We start from the raw sequence: 15867 nt of genomic DNA on the forward strand, positions 1-15867 counted from the left end.
TGGTGAGAAGGAGCAGCAGGAGAAAGAGGAGCAATAGCAGTTGATGATAATGGGAGGGGGTCCATTGTGGGTGTATTGCCCTAGGGCCAGTGTGAGAGCCAGTGTGGTGTAGTGGTTGGAGTGTTGGATTGGGACTCGGGAGATCTGAGTTCTTGTCTCTATGGTGTGTGTGGGTGTGTGGGTGTAAGGGTTAACCCTTTCTTCCCCAACAGCACTCCCAATGAAAATATTCAGCAGGGACTATTAACCCTAGAGGAAGTTTGCCTTCCGGGACTAATAGCAATCACAGGATGGGACAGGGAAGAAAGGGTTAACCAGTCCTGATAAAAATCCGGTCCCCCTTTAGCTGCTATTTATTTATTTATTTATTATTTATTTATTTATTACATTTTTATACCGCCCAATAGCCGAAGCTCTCTGGGCGGTTCACAAAAATTAAAACCACAATAAAACAACCAACAGGTTAAAAGCACAATTACAAAAATACAGTATAAAAAGCACAACCAGGATAAAACCACGCAACAAAATTGATATAAGATTAAAATACAGAGTTAAAACAGTAAAATTTAAATTTAAGTTAAAATTAAGTGTTAAAATATTGAGAGAATAAAAAGCTATTAACCATTTAACAAATAACAACATGACACTTCTGAGTGACATACGTAGGGTGACATCTTGTGACACAGCTTTTAAAACCTGATTTTGTTCTGACTTTATACTGTTAGTTTTACCCTACCCAGTGCCTGTTTGCATTCTCTTCCCCTCCTTATTGTTTTATTGATTTTATTAGAATGTAAGCCTATGTGGCAGGGTCTTGCTATTTACTGTTTTACTCTGTACAGCACCATGTACATTGATGGTGCTATATAAATAAATAAATAATAATAATAATTGTTTGACTCTCAGATATAAAGATCACTTTGGATAACCCTGGGCCAGTTGCTATCTCTCAGCCTATCCTACCTCGTAGGGTTGTTGTGAGGATAACCATGGGGGAGGATGAATCTTGCATTCTGCCTTGAGCTTTTTAGAGAAAGAGCAGGATAAAGATGATGATGATGATGATGATGATGATGATGATGATGATGATGATGGCCCTTCTCTGCATCCCACCAATGCAACACATTCGCTATGCTGGGACAAGGGAGAGAGCTTTCTCTGTGGTGGCACCCCGACTGTGGAATGCCCTCCCCTTGGAGGCCCGATTGGCACCAACGTTGACTGCATTTCGACGCCAAGTAAAAACATGGCTTTTAAACTAAGCCTTTGATGGTTAAACTCACTGGCACATTGTTTTAACTGTTTTAACAGAAACTATTGCTTTTAAATTATATATTGTTTTAACTTGGATTATGGTTTAATTTGTTTTTAACTGTGTATATTTATTGTTTTACACTGTATGTTTTTATCTGTACGCTGCCCTGAGATCTTAGTGATATAAGCAGGATATAAATATTTTAAATAAATAAATAAAATATTTATTTCTTACCCGCCTCTCCCTTTGGATTGAGGCGGGGAACAACATTAGTACAAGAATCAACACATCTTAAAAAAAAAATACTTGATTTCACATTCATCTAGGTCTGAGTAGGCCTGCCGGAAAAGACTAGACTTCAAAGCTGCCCTAAAATCACAGAGAGAGTTAATATTACGAATCTACTCTGGCAGGCCATTCCACAATCTGGGGGTGACAGAAGAAAAGGTCGTCTGGGAAACTGATGTCAGCCTAGTTTTGGCTGATTGAAGTAAGCTCTACCCAGAGGACCTGATTGTGTGGGGCGGACAGTATGGGAGAAGGCGATCCCGCAGGTAACCTGGACCCAAACCATGCAGGACATTAAAGGTGATAACCAACACTTTGTACTTCGCCCGGAAACTAATTGGCAGCCAGTGGAGTGATTTTAATGTTGGGATAATATGCTCACTCCTAGATGTACTGGTGACCAGCCTGGCTGCCATATTTTGAACTAGTTGAAGTTTCTGAACTAGGTACAATGGTAGCCCTATGTACAGCGCGTTGCAGAAGTTAAGCGTTGAGGTTACCAGCAAGTGCACAACCATATAATAATAATAATATGCAAAAAGGGTACCAATTCTTAGGAGAAAAAAGGATGTAGAAAGTCCTCTTACCACCCCACTCCGTAGTATGGTTTGCAGGGTGTATGACTGCCCATGGGTGGCTGCTAGATGTACGGGGGTACATCCTCGATCATCCTGAGCTCCTAGGTTTACACCATTAAGATGAAGGGCCTGTGAATATAGCAAGCAAAATGGCACACTGAGGGTTTGGTAATGGTAATATCACCTACTTTGTGTAAGAGTGCAATTTGGTATTGAAAGAAATTATGAGCAAGTGTAGTCAAAGTGCAACAGGATTCATGGCAGCTGGAGATTACTCAACCAGGATGATCAGGGGTCTGGAAACAAAGCCCTATGAAGAGAGACTGAAAGAACTGGGCAGGTTTAGCCTGGAGAAGAGAAGATTGAGGGGAGACATGATAGCACTCTTCAAACACTTAAAAGCTTGTGTGAGAAATGGATGAATATCACACAGAGGAGGGCCAGGATCTCTTCTCGATCCTCCCAGAGTGCAGGACACGGAATAACGGGCTCAAGTTAAAGGAAGCCAGATTCCAGATGGACATCAGGAAAAACTTCCTGACTGTTAGAGCAGTACGACAATGGAACCAGTTACCTAGGGAGGTTGTGGGCTCTCCCACACTAGAGGCCTTCAAGAGGCAGCTGGACAACCATCTGTCAGGGATGCTTTAGGGTGGATTCCTGCATTGAGCAGGGGGTTGGACTCGATGGCCTTGTCGGCCCCTTCCAACTCTGCTATTCTATGATTCTATGTCCTCAAGTGCAGCATAACATATAAGGGGCATTTTAAGGCCAAAGACTTGGGGGTTTCTCTACATTAAGCAAAAGACCCGCATCCTTACCAGGGCTTTTTGCTTTCGGTTTCTTTGTGGGATTACAAGGGGCACCTTTACATAGCAGACATGTGGTATGAGTCAAGGAAGCGCCTCCCTCTCTGGCATGTGTGCAAAAGACCAGAAGGAGCCTTGTTTTCAATGCTTAATTTGTGCCCTCACAGCCCCCAGGAAACCTATGACTTACTCCTGAGTAGATGTAAGAGTGTGCTGTAAATTTGCAACCCTAGGCACACTTGGGATTAAGCCCTACTAAACTTAATGGGCTGCTCTGAATCAACAGAGGATGTTGATTTTGAGCTTTGTGGGGTTGGGGATCAGTGGGGTTGTCTCTTTTCCTTGCAGGAAGGCATTTCCCCCTCTTCTCCCCACAATCGGCCTGTGATAGAGAAATGTGCTCAGTCATTTACATGACAGACACATGATTTGAACTGAAGAAAGTCCTGCCAAGTTCATAGCGTATGCCGGTATTACACACTGCTGATATGGCACCATTAACTTTTATTTCTAGTTTATCTCCAATCTTTTTGAGAGCGGGATGAAGGGGGAAATGCCCTGGAGGTTGGTGCCATCATGTAAAGGACCTGCAAACTTCTGTGAGTGACCAATCACAAGTGTGAAATAAATTACTCGTATAGAGACACCCTTGATCAGTAGGACCCAAACATTCAGGACTTTTTGGCCTCTGCTCAAGGTCTACCATTCCCTTGATTGGAAGCTGTATCACTAAAATTGGTTTCAAACTAATTTTACTTACATTTGTATCGAAGACACCTAACGTCTACATTAATTTCTTGTGATCTTGTTCTAAAATGCCAGAACATGCTAAATAAACACAAAACACTTAAGAATATAACCAGATGGGTTGTTTTTGTTGTTGCATTTATATCTCACCTTTTTTTCTTCTTCCAAGGCAGTGAAGACCCATTCGCTTTAGACAAGACCAGCTCCTGGTGGAAGTGAAAACTGCTAGCAGTGGTTTGTTGATATGGATCGACACAACTGCCTGGAATTTGGGGCTTTCCTTGGGGTCCTGGCTTTGGGGACTGACATTACGAGTGCCTGCACTTCAAAACTGACTGTGGATGAACCCACATATTTAGAAGAAAAGGAAGAAAAAAAATGCTCTCTATCCACTTTCCCAGGATCAAAATCCAAAGCTTAGAATTGCGAAAAAGGAAAAATAAAAGCAAAGAACAGGGTGTCAAAAAGCCTGTTGTCTGAAGTCAGCCTCCACCCTATATGGCTCGGGTCCAGGTTATTTGAAAGACCGTATTCTCCCTTATGAGCCTGCCCGTGCTTTGAGATCTTCTGGAGAAGCCCTTCTTTCAGTTCCACTAGGGTGACCATATTTGGGAAACCAAAAAAGAGGACACCTAGTGTGTGTGTGGGGAAGCAGCTTTCTGAGTCCTGCAGAAAGTACGTTATTCCCCCGCCATCTTAAAGAAACCGATTGGAGTGGAGGAGGGGAAAGGATTTCATTCTGCACCACCACCATCCACTCCAATTGGGGCCTTTTCTATAATGTCCATGAATGACCCACTTTCCCCTTTAAGACCTCAATTGGAGCTCGGGGTGGGGGAATGACATGCCTCAAGAAAGCATGTCACTCCCTCCTGCCATGCTAATGGCAGCCTTAAAGAGGAAGGTGTGTCATTCCAGGACATTATTGAAAATTATAGAAAATCCCCCCTGACACCATGGAAAGAACAAAAACCAGGACAAATCCGGGGAAATCCTGACAGTTGGTCACCCTAAGTTCCACCATCTTCACAGGTGCGCTTAGTGGGAACATGGGAGAGGGCCTTCTCGGTGGCTGCTCCGGTGCTCTGGAACTCTCTTCCCGGGGAAGCTAGGCTGGCTCCCTCCTTGATGGGCTTTCGGAAGCAGGCTAAAACTTTTTTGTTCCAGCAGGACTTTGGAGAATAATCTGGCCCTTCATCTATGTTAATGTCTTTAATTTTGTTGTGTATTTTAAACGTTTATGTCCCACCCACCCCAATGTATGTTTTAAACTTTGTAAGGCCGCCTTGAGGCCCAGCACTGAGCAAAAGCTGGGATACAAATAAATAATAATAATAATAATAATAATAATAATAATAATAATAATAATAATGAGGATGCTTACCTGCATGCAGGCATCCTGGCCTTTGATAGCAGCAAGGTGAGCCGCAGTCCAGCCTCTTACGGTCACCGCTGTCCTGTCAGCTCCATGCCAGAGCAGCCACTGGAGGCACTAGCAAACAACAACCATGTATTTGGATCCCATTTTTACCTGTTAGCTCCTGCATTGCTAGCATCCCTGCCCCCATCTTGACGGCCTTGGATCTGCGCGCCCCGAGCTCCCGAGTTGACTCTCCTTCCCAGCATCTGCATGGGAAGGAGGGCCAAATCGGAGTTGCCGCCGACACCGCTGGCAGAATGAGGGAAGGGGAAGAACGGGGGAGCCGGCTCGCCTCCCTCTGAGCTTGCTCTGGCTGCCCCATTCCTCTCGCCCCGTTTTTTTTTAAATTTATTTATTTATTTTAATCTTTAGATCCTCTCGCCATCTTCCAACCCACCCACCCCAATTTCGTTTCCCCCCTGAAAGAGGCTCCGCAGAGCAACAGAGCCTGGGTTCAACCTAAAAAAGTCAAGGTAAGCACCCAACTTTTTTTAGTGTGGAGCTTTGGGGCTTTGCCCCTGGATTGCTTCAGAATGGCAGCTGCGTCGTGCAGATCAGTGAGGGAGGAAGCAGCAGCCAGGCACCTCTCCACCGTGCCTGGGTCCAGCTCCAGCTGAGAGCCCCCTCCCTCCTGCTGTCAACTGTCTCTGGAGAGGCCACCAGTGAGGGAGGAAGCAACAGCCAGGCACCTCTCCACCATGCCTGGGTCCAGCTCCAGCTGAGAGCCCCCTCCCTCCTGCTACCAACTGTAACTGCTGAACTTTGCAACTAAGATTGTAGTGCCTGAATTTGCTTTCCTTTTCCCCCTCCTCCTCCTCCTCCCTCCCAATCCCCTTTCCTTTTGTGTCATGTCTTTTAGATTGTAAGCCTGTGGGCAGGGACTGTCAAGAAATACTTTTGTAAGCCGCCGTGAGAGCCTTTTTTGGCTGAATGGCGGCATAAAAATCCTTAAATAAATAAATAAATAAAAAAAAATCACCTGCCACCACTCCGAAACTACCCTGGGGTAAAGTGCCCGTGTAGACGAGTCCTCTGTCTAAATCTCTGTTTCTCATATCCCTAATAACTGTGATGGGCAATCGGCCTGGGTTGGACCCCATCCTTGGACCCGCCTTTCCACGCCAACCTGCCTTCCTCCAAAACACGCGCTGAAGACCCCCATGCCCGCTTGGAAGGTATTTCTTTTGGAAACAGCTTCCAAAACACCTCGTCAGTTTAGACTTATGCTGTTTCTAGAAGATGTCAATTACAGATTAGAAATCATTACCACAATTTTGGACACAGAGTCCAACCTTTCTCTTCAGGAAGCAAACCGTCTACCACGCCAAGCTTATATGTTTATGTTATGGTGAATGCTTAACTTTTGAAAATTGAAAATGTGTACTACTGACGAAGTTGGAAACAGCGCATACAAACCGGAGTCATCGGTTAATATTACATTTACAGTTTTCTCTTGTTTGTATTCTTTCATGTTTATGACATGTTTTTGTCCTTGTTAATCACCAGTAACTTTGCTATATGTTGATTAAATGTTTGCTAAACGTCCATCGACGTTCGTTATATGACTGCTGGCTAGGATAATTGTGTTAAGGCTTTTGGTATACGCACAACACGTTGGGCTCCCTATATTTTGTGCGCTCAACTTCAGGAGTGTTGGTGGATCTTTTCCCTTTCTTTTCAATGACCTCTCAGAGCTTCACCAGACGAGCATTTTATTGCATGCTCGTTACTGCCCACTCACAGTTTTTCACGGGTCCTTTTGACGATGCCGTCTGCCTCCCGGGCGTCTCCCGCTCCTTCTGGCCTTCTTTCCATCACAAAATAAGGCCTTGGTAAGTCCGATTTATTTTTAGCAGCAAAACTTGCCGCGATCTCCTGCTGTGTGCAGGAAAAGCGGTTCGACAAAAAAGCCCCGTTTACTTCCTCTTTCTTTTCCATAAAGAAAGAGGAAGTATTGTGTGACAGAAGTGGGCTGGGGGGGAGAAGCAACGGTAAGGAACCGTGATTTTCCCCGTCTGATGATGCTCTCAGTCTCCATGCCCTATTGCAATGTTGCCCCAACCAGGTAGCCTCCAAATGTATTGCACTACAATTCCTAGCATGGTTGGTAGAGGATGCTGGGAGTTGTAGTCCATCACATCTGAAGGCTGCCAGGTTGGGGAACGCTGGCTTATTGTAACCAAGTTGAGGTATGTACAACTGAACTAAACCATACAAGGGCTGGCCCTACCATTAGGCAGTGATTCGGGGTGTCAAGAGAGGGCGGCAAATTGTTCGTCAATGTATTTTGATTGCATTTGTACTCCTAGGTGGTGGTGGGGGACACTTGTAGGGGTTTTTTTTTGCCTTAGGTGCCAAAATAATTTGGCCAGCTTTGAGTACTATGCCCCTTGATTTGGGGAGTGGAGGGGGTGTTGCTATTTGCTGTTCTCCGTTACTTATTCTCATCTCCATAACTCTCCCTTTCCTCTGTTGTGCAAATTTCTAGACTGCAATCCCTTTGGGGCAGAGACCTAGCCTCTTATTCTTTGTAGAACAGGGTTAGTAGAGAGTAGACATGCTTTCCCCTGGGCCTCTTTTACCTCCAGGCTTCCAGAATGGGCTGCCCAGTGCAAGGGTGTAAAGTGGTGGACAGGATCCGCGTCATTCATGCTGATTCCAAACGTCACCATCTTGTCAAGTTCTTCCACGTTTCCAGCTCTGACCGCCTCGTGAATACTCTTGTACCTCTTCTTCTTCAGAACTGCTGGAGAATAACGTAAGAATCATAGGAAGCTGCCTTATACTGAATCAGACCCTTGGTCCATCTAGCCCAGTATTGTCGACACTGACTGGCAGCAGCAGCTCTCTGGGATTTCAGGCGGGATTCCTTTTCTCGCCCTATCTGGAGAAGTCGGGGGTCGAACCTGAGACCTTCTGCATGCAAAGCAGGTGCTATATCTTTCCCTTGTTAGCAGTGAGGCAACAACAAATTTAATCACACAGCCAGGTTTGAAGGGGGGGCTCTAAGGAACCTCTGTACTACTCTGGTGTGCCCTCTGCACATGCACCCCGGTACCCCACCATGCTAAGCTTGTCAGGCTGCAGGCAGAGGTTTTCCCCCCCTTCTTCTTCGTGTTTTGTTTTACATTTTTTGCTAGTTTTACCTTCACAAGTTCTTCTCCATTAGAGAGGCAGGGACAGGTCCTCTCATTATTTGTAAAGCCCCATGTACATAGATGGTGGTATACTACTAGCACTACTACTACTAATCATCTAGGCTGACCCTATGAAAAGGAGGACAGGGTTCCTATCACTATGGTTTGCTATGAGAGAGATTGCTATTGATGAGGATGAGGATGAGGATGATGAGGATGATCTAGGGTGACCCTATGAAAAGAAGGACAGGGCATCTGTACCTTTAACAGTTGTATTGAAAAAGGAATTTCAGCAAGTATCATTGATATTCATGCAGCACCTGGTGAAATTTCCTCTTTATCACCACAGTTAAAGCTGCAGGAGCCATGCCCTCTTTTGCATCTGGTCACTCTAGTATAGCTCCTGCAGCTTTAACTGTTTATTTATTTATTTATTTATTTATTACATTTTTATACCGCCCAATAGCCGAAGCTCTCTTTGTGATGGAGCTCAACTGCCGAGTGCCTACTCCAAGGGAAGCTCGGAGGATGGCAACAAGGGAGAGGGCCTTTTCAGTGGTGGCCCCCCGACTGTGGAATGATCTCCCCAATGAGGCTCGCCTGGTGCCAACATTGTTATCTTTTCGGCGCCAGGTCAAGACTTTTCTCTTCTCCCAGGCATTTTTAACAGCATTTTAACAGCATTTAACAACGTTAAGTTTGTTTTTAATGGACCCCACAATTGTTGTTTTTAAATGGATACTGTTGTTTTTATACTGTTTTTATGTGTGTGTGTGTGTGTGTGTGTGTGTGTGTGTTTTTAAATTGTATATTTTTAATGTTTACTATTTTTAAATGTTGTAAACCGCCCAGAGAGCTTCGGCTGTGGGGCGGTATATAAATGTAATTAAATAAATAAATAAATAAATAAATAAATAAACTGTTGTGATGGAGAGGGCATTTCACCGGGTGCTGCATGCGTACAAACAACACCTTGCTGAAATTCCCTTTTCTATACAACTGTTAAAGGTACAGGAGCCCTGTCTTCCTTTTCCAACGTTGTTATCTTTTCGGCGCCAGGTCAAGACTTTTCTGTTCTCCCAGGCATTTTAACAGCGTTTAACAACGTTAAGTTTGTTTTTAATGGACCCCAGAATTGTTGTCTTTAAATGGATACTGTTGTTTTTATACTGTTTTTATGTTTTTAAATTGTTGTATACTTTTAATGTTTACTATTTTTAATTGTTGTAAACCGCCCAGAGAGCTTCGGCTGTGGGGCGGTATATAAATGTAATAAATAAATAAATAAATAAATAAATAAATAGGCACCTTATGATCATCATCATTACCAAAAACAACCTCTCTCATAGCAAATGCAAGTGATGAGCGCCGAAAGAAATGGAATCAAATAGGAGCCACTTAGAAACAGGAGGTCAGATCAACACGCTCAGGAAACCACAAGGTTTACAAAAGGTTTTTAAAAAAGAAAAAGAAAAAAAAAAGCATGTACCCTATTTCTTCCATTCTAAGACGCACTTTTCCCCCCATATAAACATCTCTAAAAATGGGGTGCGTCTTAGAATCTTGGGTGTGTCTTAGGTTTTTTTTTTCTGTTGGTGGTACTGAAATTAGTGTGCATCTTACAATCAATGGCGTCTTACAATCGAAGAAATACGGTAGTTACATTTGCATTTTTATTTTTATTTTGTCTTATTGTTCCGTTAAAACTTACCAAAAGATTGATAAATAAGCAAAAGCACACTTCTTTAAAAAATCAACCACAACCCCAAAATCAACCCAACATGGACTGAGCATGCTCACTGGCTACGGAATCTTTAGTATCAGTTGGCAAAAGAAAACTGGAAAAGTGAGGAAGGGAATGTCTTGATTGGAGAAAATAGCTAGCCGGAATCTCCTGTGATTAAGGAATATATATTGCAACCTTGTGTTGGATATAGCAACAATAATAACAACAACAATAACAACGACAACACAGCAACTGCTTTTTGATTAATTTCTTAGAATTAAGGAATTTGGCAAAGCAAGGGTCGATCTCATAAGAGAGTAAAAAATAGCCAAAGGCAAGGGCGGAACCAAGTAATCTTCTACAATAATATTATTAGTAAAAGTTTTATTAAAGTGCCACTTTAATAAAACATTTACTAATAATATTATTGTAGAAGATTACTTGGTTCCGCCCTTGCCTTTGGCTATTTTTTACTCCGTTACGGGGTTTTCCTTGCTTTCTCACTTCGAGCTCATAAGAGCCACAACTTTGCTTTATTTATTTATTTATTTATTTATTACATTTTTCTACCGCCCAATAGCCAAAGCTCTCTGGGCGGTTCACAAAAATTAAAAACCATGAAGAGCATAAAAACAACCAACAAATTTAAAACACACATACGAAATACAACATAAAAAGCACAACCAGAATAAAACCACACAGCAAAAATTAATATAGGTTAAAATATGAAATTAAAACAGCAAAGTTTAAATTTAAGTTGAATTAGGTGTTGAAATACTGAGAGAATAAAAAGGTCTTCAGCTGGCGATGGGAAGAAAACCATGTAGGTGTGAAGCGAACCTCTCTGAGGAGCTCATTCCACAACCAGGGTGCCACAGCAGAGAAAGCCCTCCTCTTTGCTTATCTCTCTTCATTGTTAAGAACATAAGAACACAAGAAGAGCCCTGCTGGATCAGACCAAGGGTCCATCTAGTCCAGCACTTTGTTCACATAGTGGCCAACCAGCCATCGGCCAGGGATGAACAAGCAGGACATGGTGCACCAGTACCCTCCCACCCATGTTCCCCAGCAACTGGTGCACACAGGCTTACTGCCTCGGATACTGGAGATAGCACACAACCATCAGGGCTAGTAGCCATTGATAGCCTTCTCCTCCAGGAATTTATCCAACCCCCTTTTAAAGCCTTCCAAATGGGTGGCCATCATTACATCTTGTGGTAGTGAGTTCCATAATTTAACTATCCGTTGTGTGAAGAAGCCCTTCCTTTTATTGTTGCTCACTGTGCCAGGCCTGGCATTAGCAGCTGGCATGGTTGGGCAAATGCCAGTGCCCATAGACTCCACATGGGCCCACCAGTGCTGACAGCAATCACAAATTCTTCCAATTCAAATGAGGTTGCAAAATGTTGGATTTATATTCTTGTAACTCAAGCAAATGTCTCTTTCCTTTTAAAAAGACATTTTAAAATGTCATTCTGGATTTTCTTTTGTTGGTTTGTTTTTAAAGAAAATTTGGGTTTTTGTTCTTGAACTTTGCAAGTTAATACGTAACACATTCCTGCCATGACATTTTAATAGTAAGACTTAAGAAAGAATTCTTACTCACACCAGGAGACGGTAGAAGCAAAGTCTCAGTTAAATTAGGAAGAAAGGGTTTTTCGGAGAGGAATGGAGGTACTATTGAAAGGAATCGTGGGCATTTAATGTAATTTTAATATGGTGTGAAAATTTAGTGAGGAGAAGAGCAGTATTTTGGTTATTTCCCTACATTCTAAAAAGACAAAAAATGGGTTTAAAGAAAACATAAAGACCTTTCAGAGCACACTCTGCACATGCTCAAGGCACCCTGCAGCTTTTTACTAGACCATTGCTTTGGACAGGCAGAAATTCACTTTGCCTATAGGTCTACTTCCTTATTTATTTATAGTATTTCTTTTTATTTTAATTAATAAATGAATTCCTATACCACCCTTTACCTTCGGTTTCTAGGGTAATTTACAAAGAAAACAATCAATGCAAGGTATAGTAAAAACAACAACAGCAATAAAAACAATCCAAGCCAACGAAGAGAGGAAGTAAAAGCAGCCTTTTCATTTATTTATTTTTAAATGAAACAAAAACCCAGATCTAAAAATCCTTTTCAAAGTCTGGGAGATTTTTTTTTAAATTAATTAATTACGCTGCAATCCTATGATCTACTCAGAAGTAAGTTCCATTGAGTTTATTATTTATTTATTTACAATATTTATATACCCCACCCCATTGAAAATTTCAGAGCGACGCACAAGATAAAATAAAACAAAAACAGAATAAAACACTTTAAAATAGATTTTAAAAGAAGCAAAAAGTACCGTGACTTCAATGTGATTTATTCCCAGTTAAGTGTGGATAGGATCACAGTCTTAAAACATTTGTGCCATGGAAGGGGGGTGGGGGACGAGGGTAAGGCTCTCTGTATATGCTCAGAGGCACCTGGTTTGAGGTGCTACAAGTTTTGGAAACGAAAAGGGGGCGGCCCCATATTAAAGGCATAGGAGCCCTGAGAAGTAGAAGATGATGGCAAACAGAAAGGAAGAAAGAAACCTTGTGGGGTAGTTTTCCTCCACCCCCCCCCCCCAAAAAAAATGATCTAGGAAGAGATGAGTCTCACCATTTGGGGTGTCAGCCGCCGGCATGGTGCTTGCAAGGGTGTAGACCCTGCCTCAATTCTCACAACCCGCTTTCTCCTCCTCTGATGCTTCTGCCTCCTTTGTGGCTGCTGCAGAAGGGTTGCCGTGGAAACAGTGTACACTTGATGCTCGCTTGGGCCTCTGCCTCAACTGGCAGCTGGGTGGAAATGGTGTGTGTGTGTGTGTGTTTGGGGGGGGGGGGGAGGAATACGATGCCTTCAGCCACAGCCGCAACCACAAGAAACTGCAGCTTCTTCTGTGGGGGAGAAAGTCTGAGAAATTGAAGTCGATTTCCTCACCTCAAACTGTAGCGGGTGAAAACAAACGAACAGGTGGCTTGCCTAGAGCTCAGGTTCTTCAACTGCTACACCGGGTTAGGGTGACCATACGAAAAGGAGGACAGGGCTCCTGCATCTTTAACAGCTGTATGCATGGTGAAATTCCCTCTTCATGACAACAGTTAAAGCTGCAGGAGCCCTGCCCTCCTGTGTGACCAGATACAAAAAGAAGGCAGGGCTCCTGCAGCTTTAACTGTTGTCATGAAGAGGGAATTTCACCATGCATACAGCTGTTAAAGATGCAGGAGCCCTGTCCTCCTTTTCGTATGGTCACCCTAACCCGGTGTAGCAGTTGAAGAACCTGAGCTCTAGGCAAGCCACCTGTTCGTTTGTTTTCACCCGCTATAGTTTGAGGTGAGGAAATCGACTTCAATTTCTCAGACTTTCTCCCCCACAGAAGAAGCTGCGGTTTCTTGTGGTTGCAGCATGCCTACAAATGACACCTGCTGAAATTCGTTAAAGATGCAGAAGCCCTGTCCCCCTTTTCATCTGGTCACCCTGTGCTCTTCTACAGCACAAGTCCCATGCATGGGTTTGGTGTGTGCATGGATTAATTTTCAAAAGAGTACCTTTATTTTATTTTTCTTTATTTATTATTACATTGATGTCCCACCTTTGTCGCACTAGCAAGGAGGCTTACATGGTCCTCCTCCTATCCCTTTTTCTCCTCACAGCAACCCTGTGAGATTGGTTCAGCTAAGAGTCAGTGACTGGCCCAAAGTCACCCAGTGAGCTTCATGTGGGAACTAGAACCCAGGTCTTCCCAGTCCTAGTCCAACACCCTAACCGCTACACTAGCTGATTAGCTAATTGAGTAAGTAAACCATTGAACACACTGGGGATTACTACCAAGTATATTGGGCCAGTCATTGATTCTCCACCTAATCCTACCTCACAGGGTTGTCGTGAGGATAAAATGTTAAGCAGGGGGAGAACTATGGAAGCTATGGGCTATAGAAAGACTAGGATTCCTTGCAAAAAGAAAAACTGTGGGATTATATATATATATATATATATATATATATATATATATATATATATATGGTCCTCCGCCGGGTGCCTACTCCGAAGGAAGCTCGGAGGATGGCAACAAGGGAGAGGGCCTTTTCAGTGGTGGCCCCCCAATTATGGAACGATCTCCCTGATGAGGGACACCTGGCACCAACATTATTATCTTTTCAGTGCCAGGTCAAGACTTTTCTCTTCTCCCAGGCATTTAACAGCATATGCTTTTTGGGTTTTGTTGTTGTTGTTTTTTGTTTTGTTTTTTGCTTTTTATTTATTTATTTATATGGCACCATCAATGCACATGGAACTGTACATAGTAAAAGAATAAAACAGCCACATAGGCTTACATTCTAATAAAATCATAATAAAACAGTAAGAGAGGGAAGAGAACGCACCAAACAGGCATAGAGGACGATAAAACGAACAGTGTAAAAGTAAGAATAAAGTCAAGTTCTAAAAGCTGTAGGAAAAAAAGAAAAGTTTTCAATTGAGCTTTAAAAACAGTAACTGACCCTAGAATAGTTGTATTAAATGGATATTGTCTGTTTTGATGCTTTTTATGGTTTTAAATTTTGTATATTTGTTTTTAAATGTTCATCTTCGGCTATGGGGTGGTATATAAATGTAATAAATAAATAAATAAATACACACACACACACATAAATGAAAAACCATTTATATTATGGTTTTATACTGTTTTATACTTTGAATGGTTTTAATTTTTGTGAACCGCCCAGAGAGCCCTGGCTATTGGGCGGTATAGAAATGTAATAAATAAATAAATAAAATCTTGAGATTACCCACGAGAATAAATTGATGGGATTTAAAAGGGTTGAATTTGGGCTCGATTGTAATCTAGATTTCATAGTATAATAATTTGAGGGAGGACACCAGGAAAAATTGAGGGGGTATATAGGATCATGCTTCTGTAATCAGTGACATGTTCTGTCCCCTCACTTTGTTACCAGCTGGTATCTTGCCTCACCTGAAAGGTATGCATACATTTAAATTGATTAATCTGAACTATCTTTGATCCCAGGGAAACTTTACTGAGGCCTGATTTAAACAGGGCGTGGTCCACTGTGAAAGCGCTTATCCATATAACCTTTGGTCACAGGCAGAGACTCAGTTAAATGCACGTACCTTACCCTGTGCACTAAGCTGTTTGTGTGTAATGTTACTGTGTCATTGCCGCATCTGCAGGGAAGATCCATAGCTCAGTGGTAGAACATGTGTTCGGCGTGCAGAAGGTCCCAGGTTCAGTCTCCAAGCAAGGCAGGGAAAAAACCCTCTCCACTGCCAGCTAGTGTAAATAATACTTCACTAGATGGATCAATGATCTACACATAAGGCAGCTTTGTATGTTCATATTTGCTCAGTCCATTGATTGCTAACATCAACGGACATATAGGCCAGCACAAATGCATTTAAACATGACTGGGCACTTCCAAAAGCTTGGCTAGTTATCCATGCATTGGATAAGCCTACCTGGGTGATTGCACGGCCTCTATAGCATCCCCCATTCAGCAGAGTATTTGAGGGGCTGCCAGTGTGGGGCAGAGCCACTTCCATCACACACATCTATATCTGGTTCTATCCCTGTGGTTATATGTGCCTGGGACATGAAGGTATTTTTTAAATAGTCCTACAGTTCTGACAATGTTCTGGTACATCCAGTATGATACTTCAGTATATTAAACTGCATAAATTAAGACACACAGACAGAGTTTAGAAGCTAATGGTCAGATCACTTGTTGAACTATTTCCTTCAGAATTACAATTCTTATTGAACATTCAATTGAAGTGTAAACAAATATTTATTTAGCATCTACAGCATGCAACTATTACCACTGTGTGGAGTACATAGAGAGTGTGGTGCTAAATCTAGCACA

The 15867-nt window shown here is 42.5% G+C and overlaps 1 protein-coding gene across 1 annotated transcript in view; it reads right to left on the minus strand.

Annotated features, from left to right (window-relative positions):
• Window positions 1-12635, minus strand: part of ANKRD42 (ankyrin repeat domain 42) — a 29937-nt gene extending 17302 nt beyond the window's left edge. Inside the window, exons 1-4 of the mRNA XM_063127387.1 lie at window positions 12611-12635; window positions 7680-7840; window positions 5062-5169; window positions 2131-2250 (exon numbers count right to left, since the gene is read on the minus strand). Coding sequence (XP_062983457.1) covers window positions 2131-2250; window positions 5062-5169; window positions 7680-7840; window positions 12611-12635 — 414 coding nt within the window. The remainder of the gene's footprint in view (window positions 1-2130; window positions 2251-5061; window positions 5170-7679; window positions 7841-12610) is intronic.
• Window positions 12636-15867: the final 3232 nt, after the last annotated feature.

This window comes from Elgaria multicarinata, chromosome 5 (assembly GCF_023053635.1).
Source record: "Elgaria multicarinata webbii isolate HBS135686 ecotype San Diego chromosome 5, rElgMul1.1.pri, whole genome shotgun sequence".
NCBI lineage: Eukaryota > Metazoa > Chordata > Lepidosauria > Squamata > Anguidae > Elgaria > Elgaria multicarinata.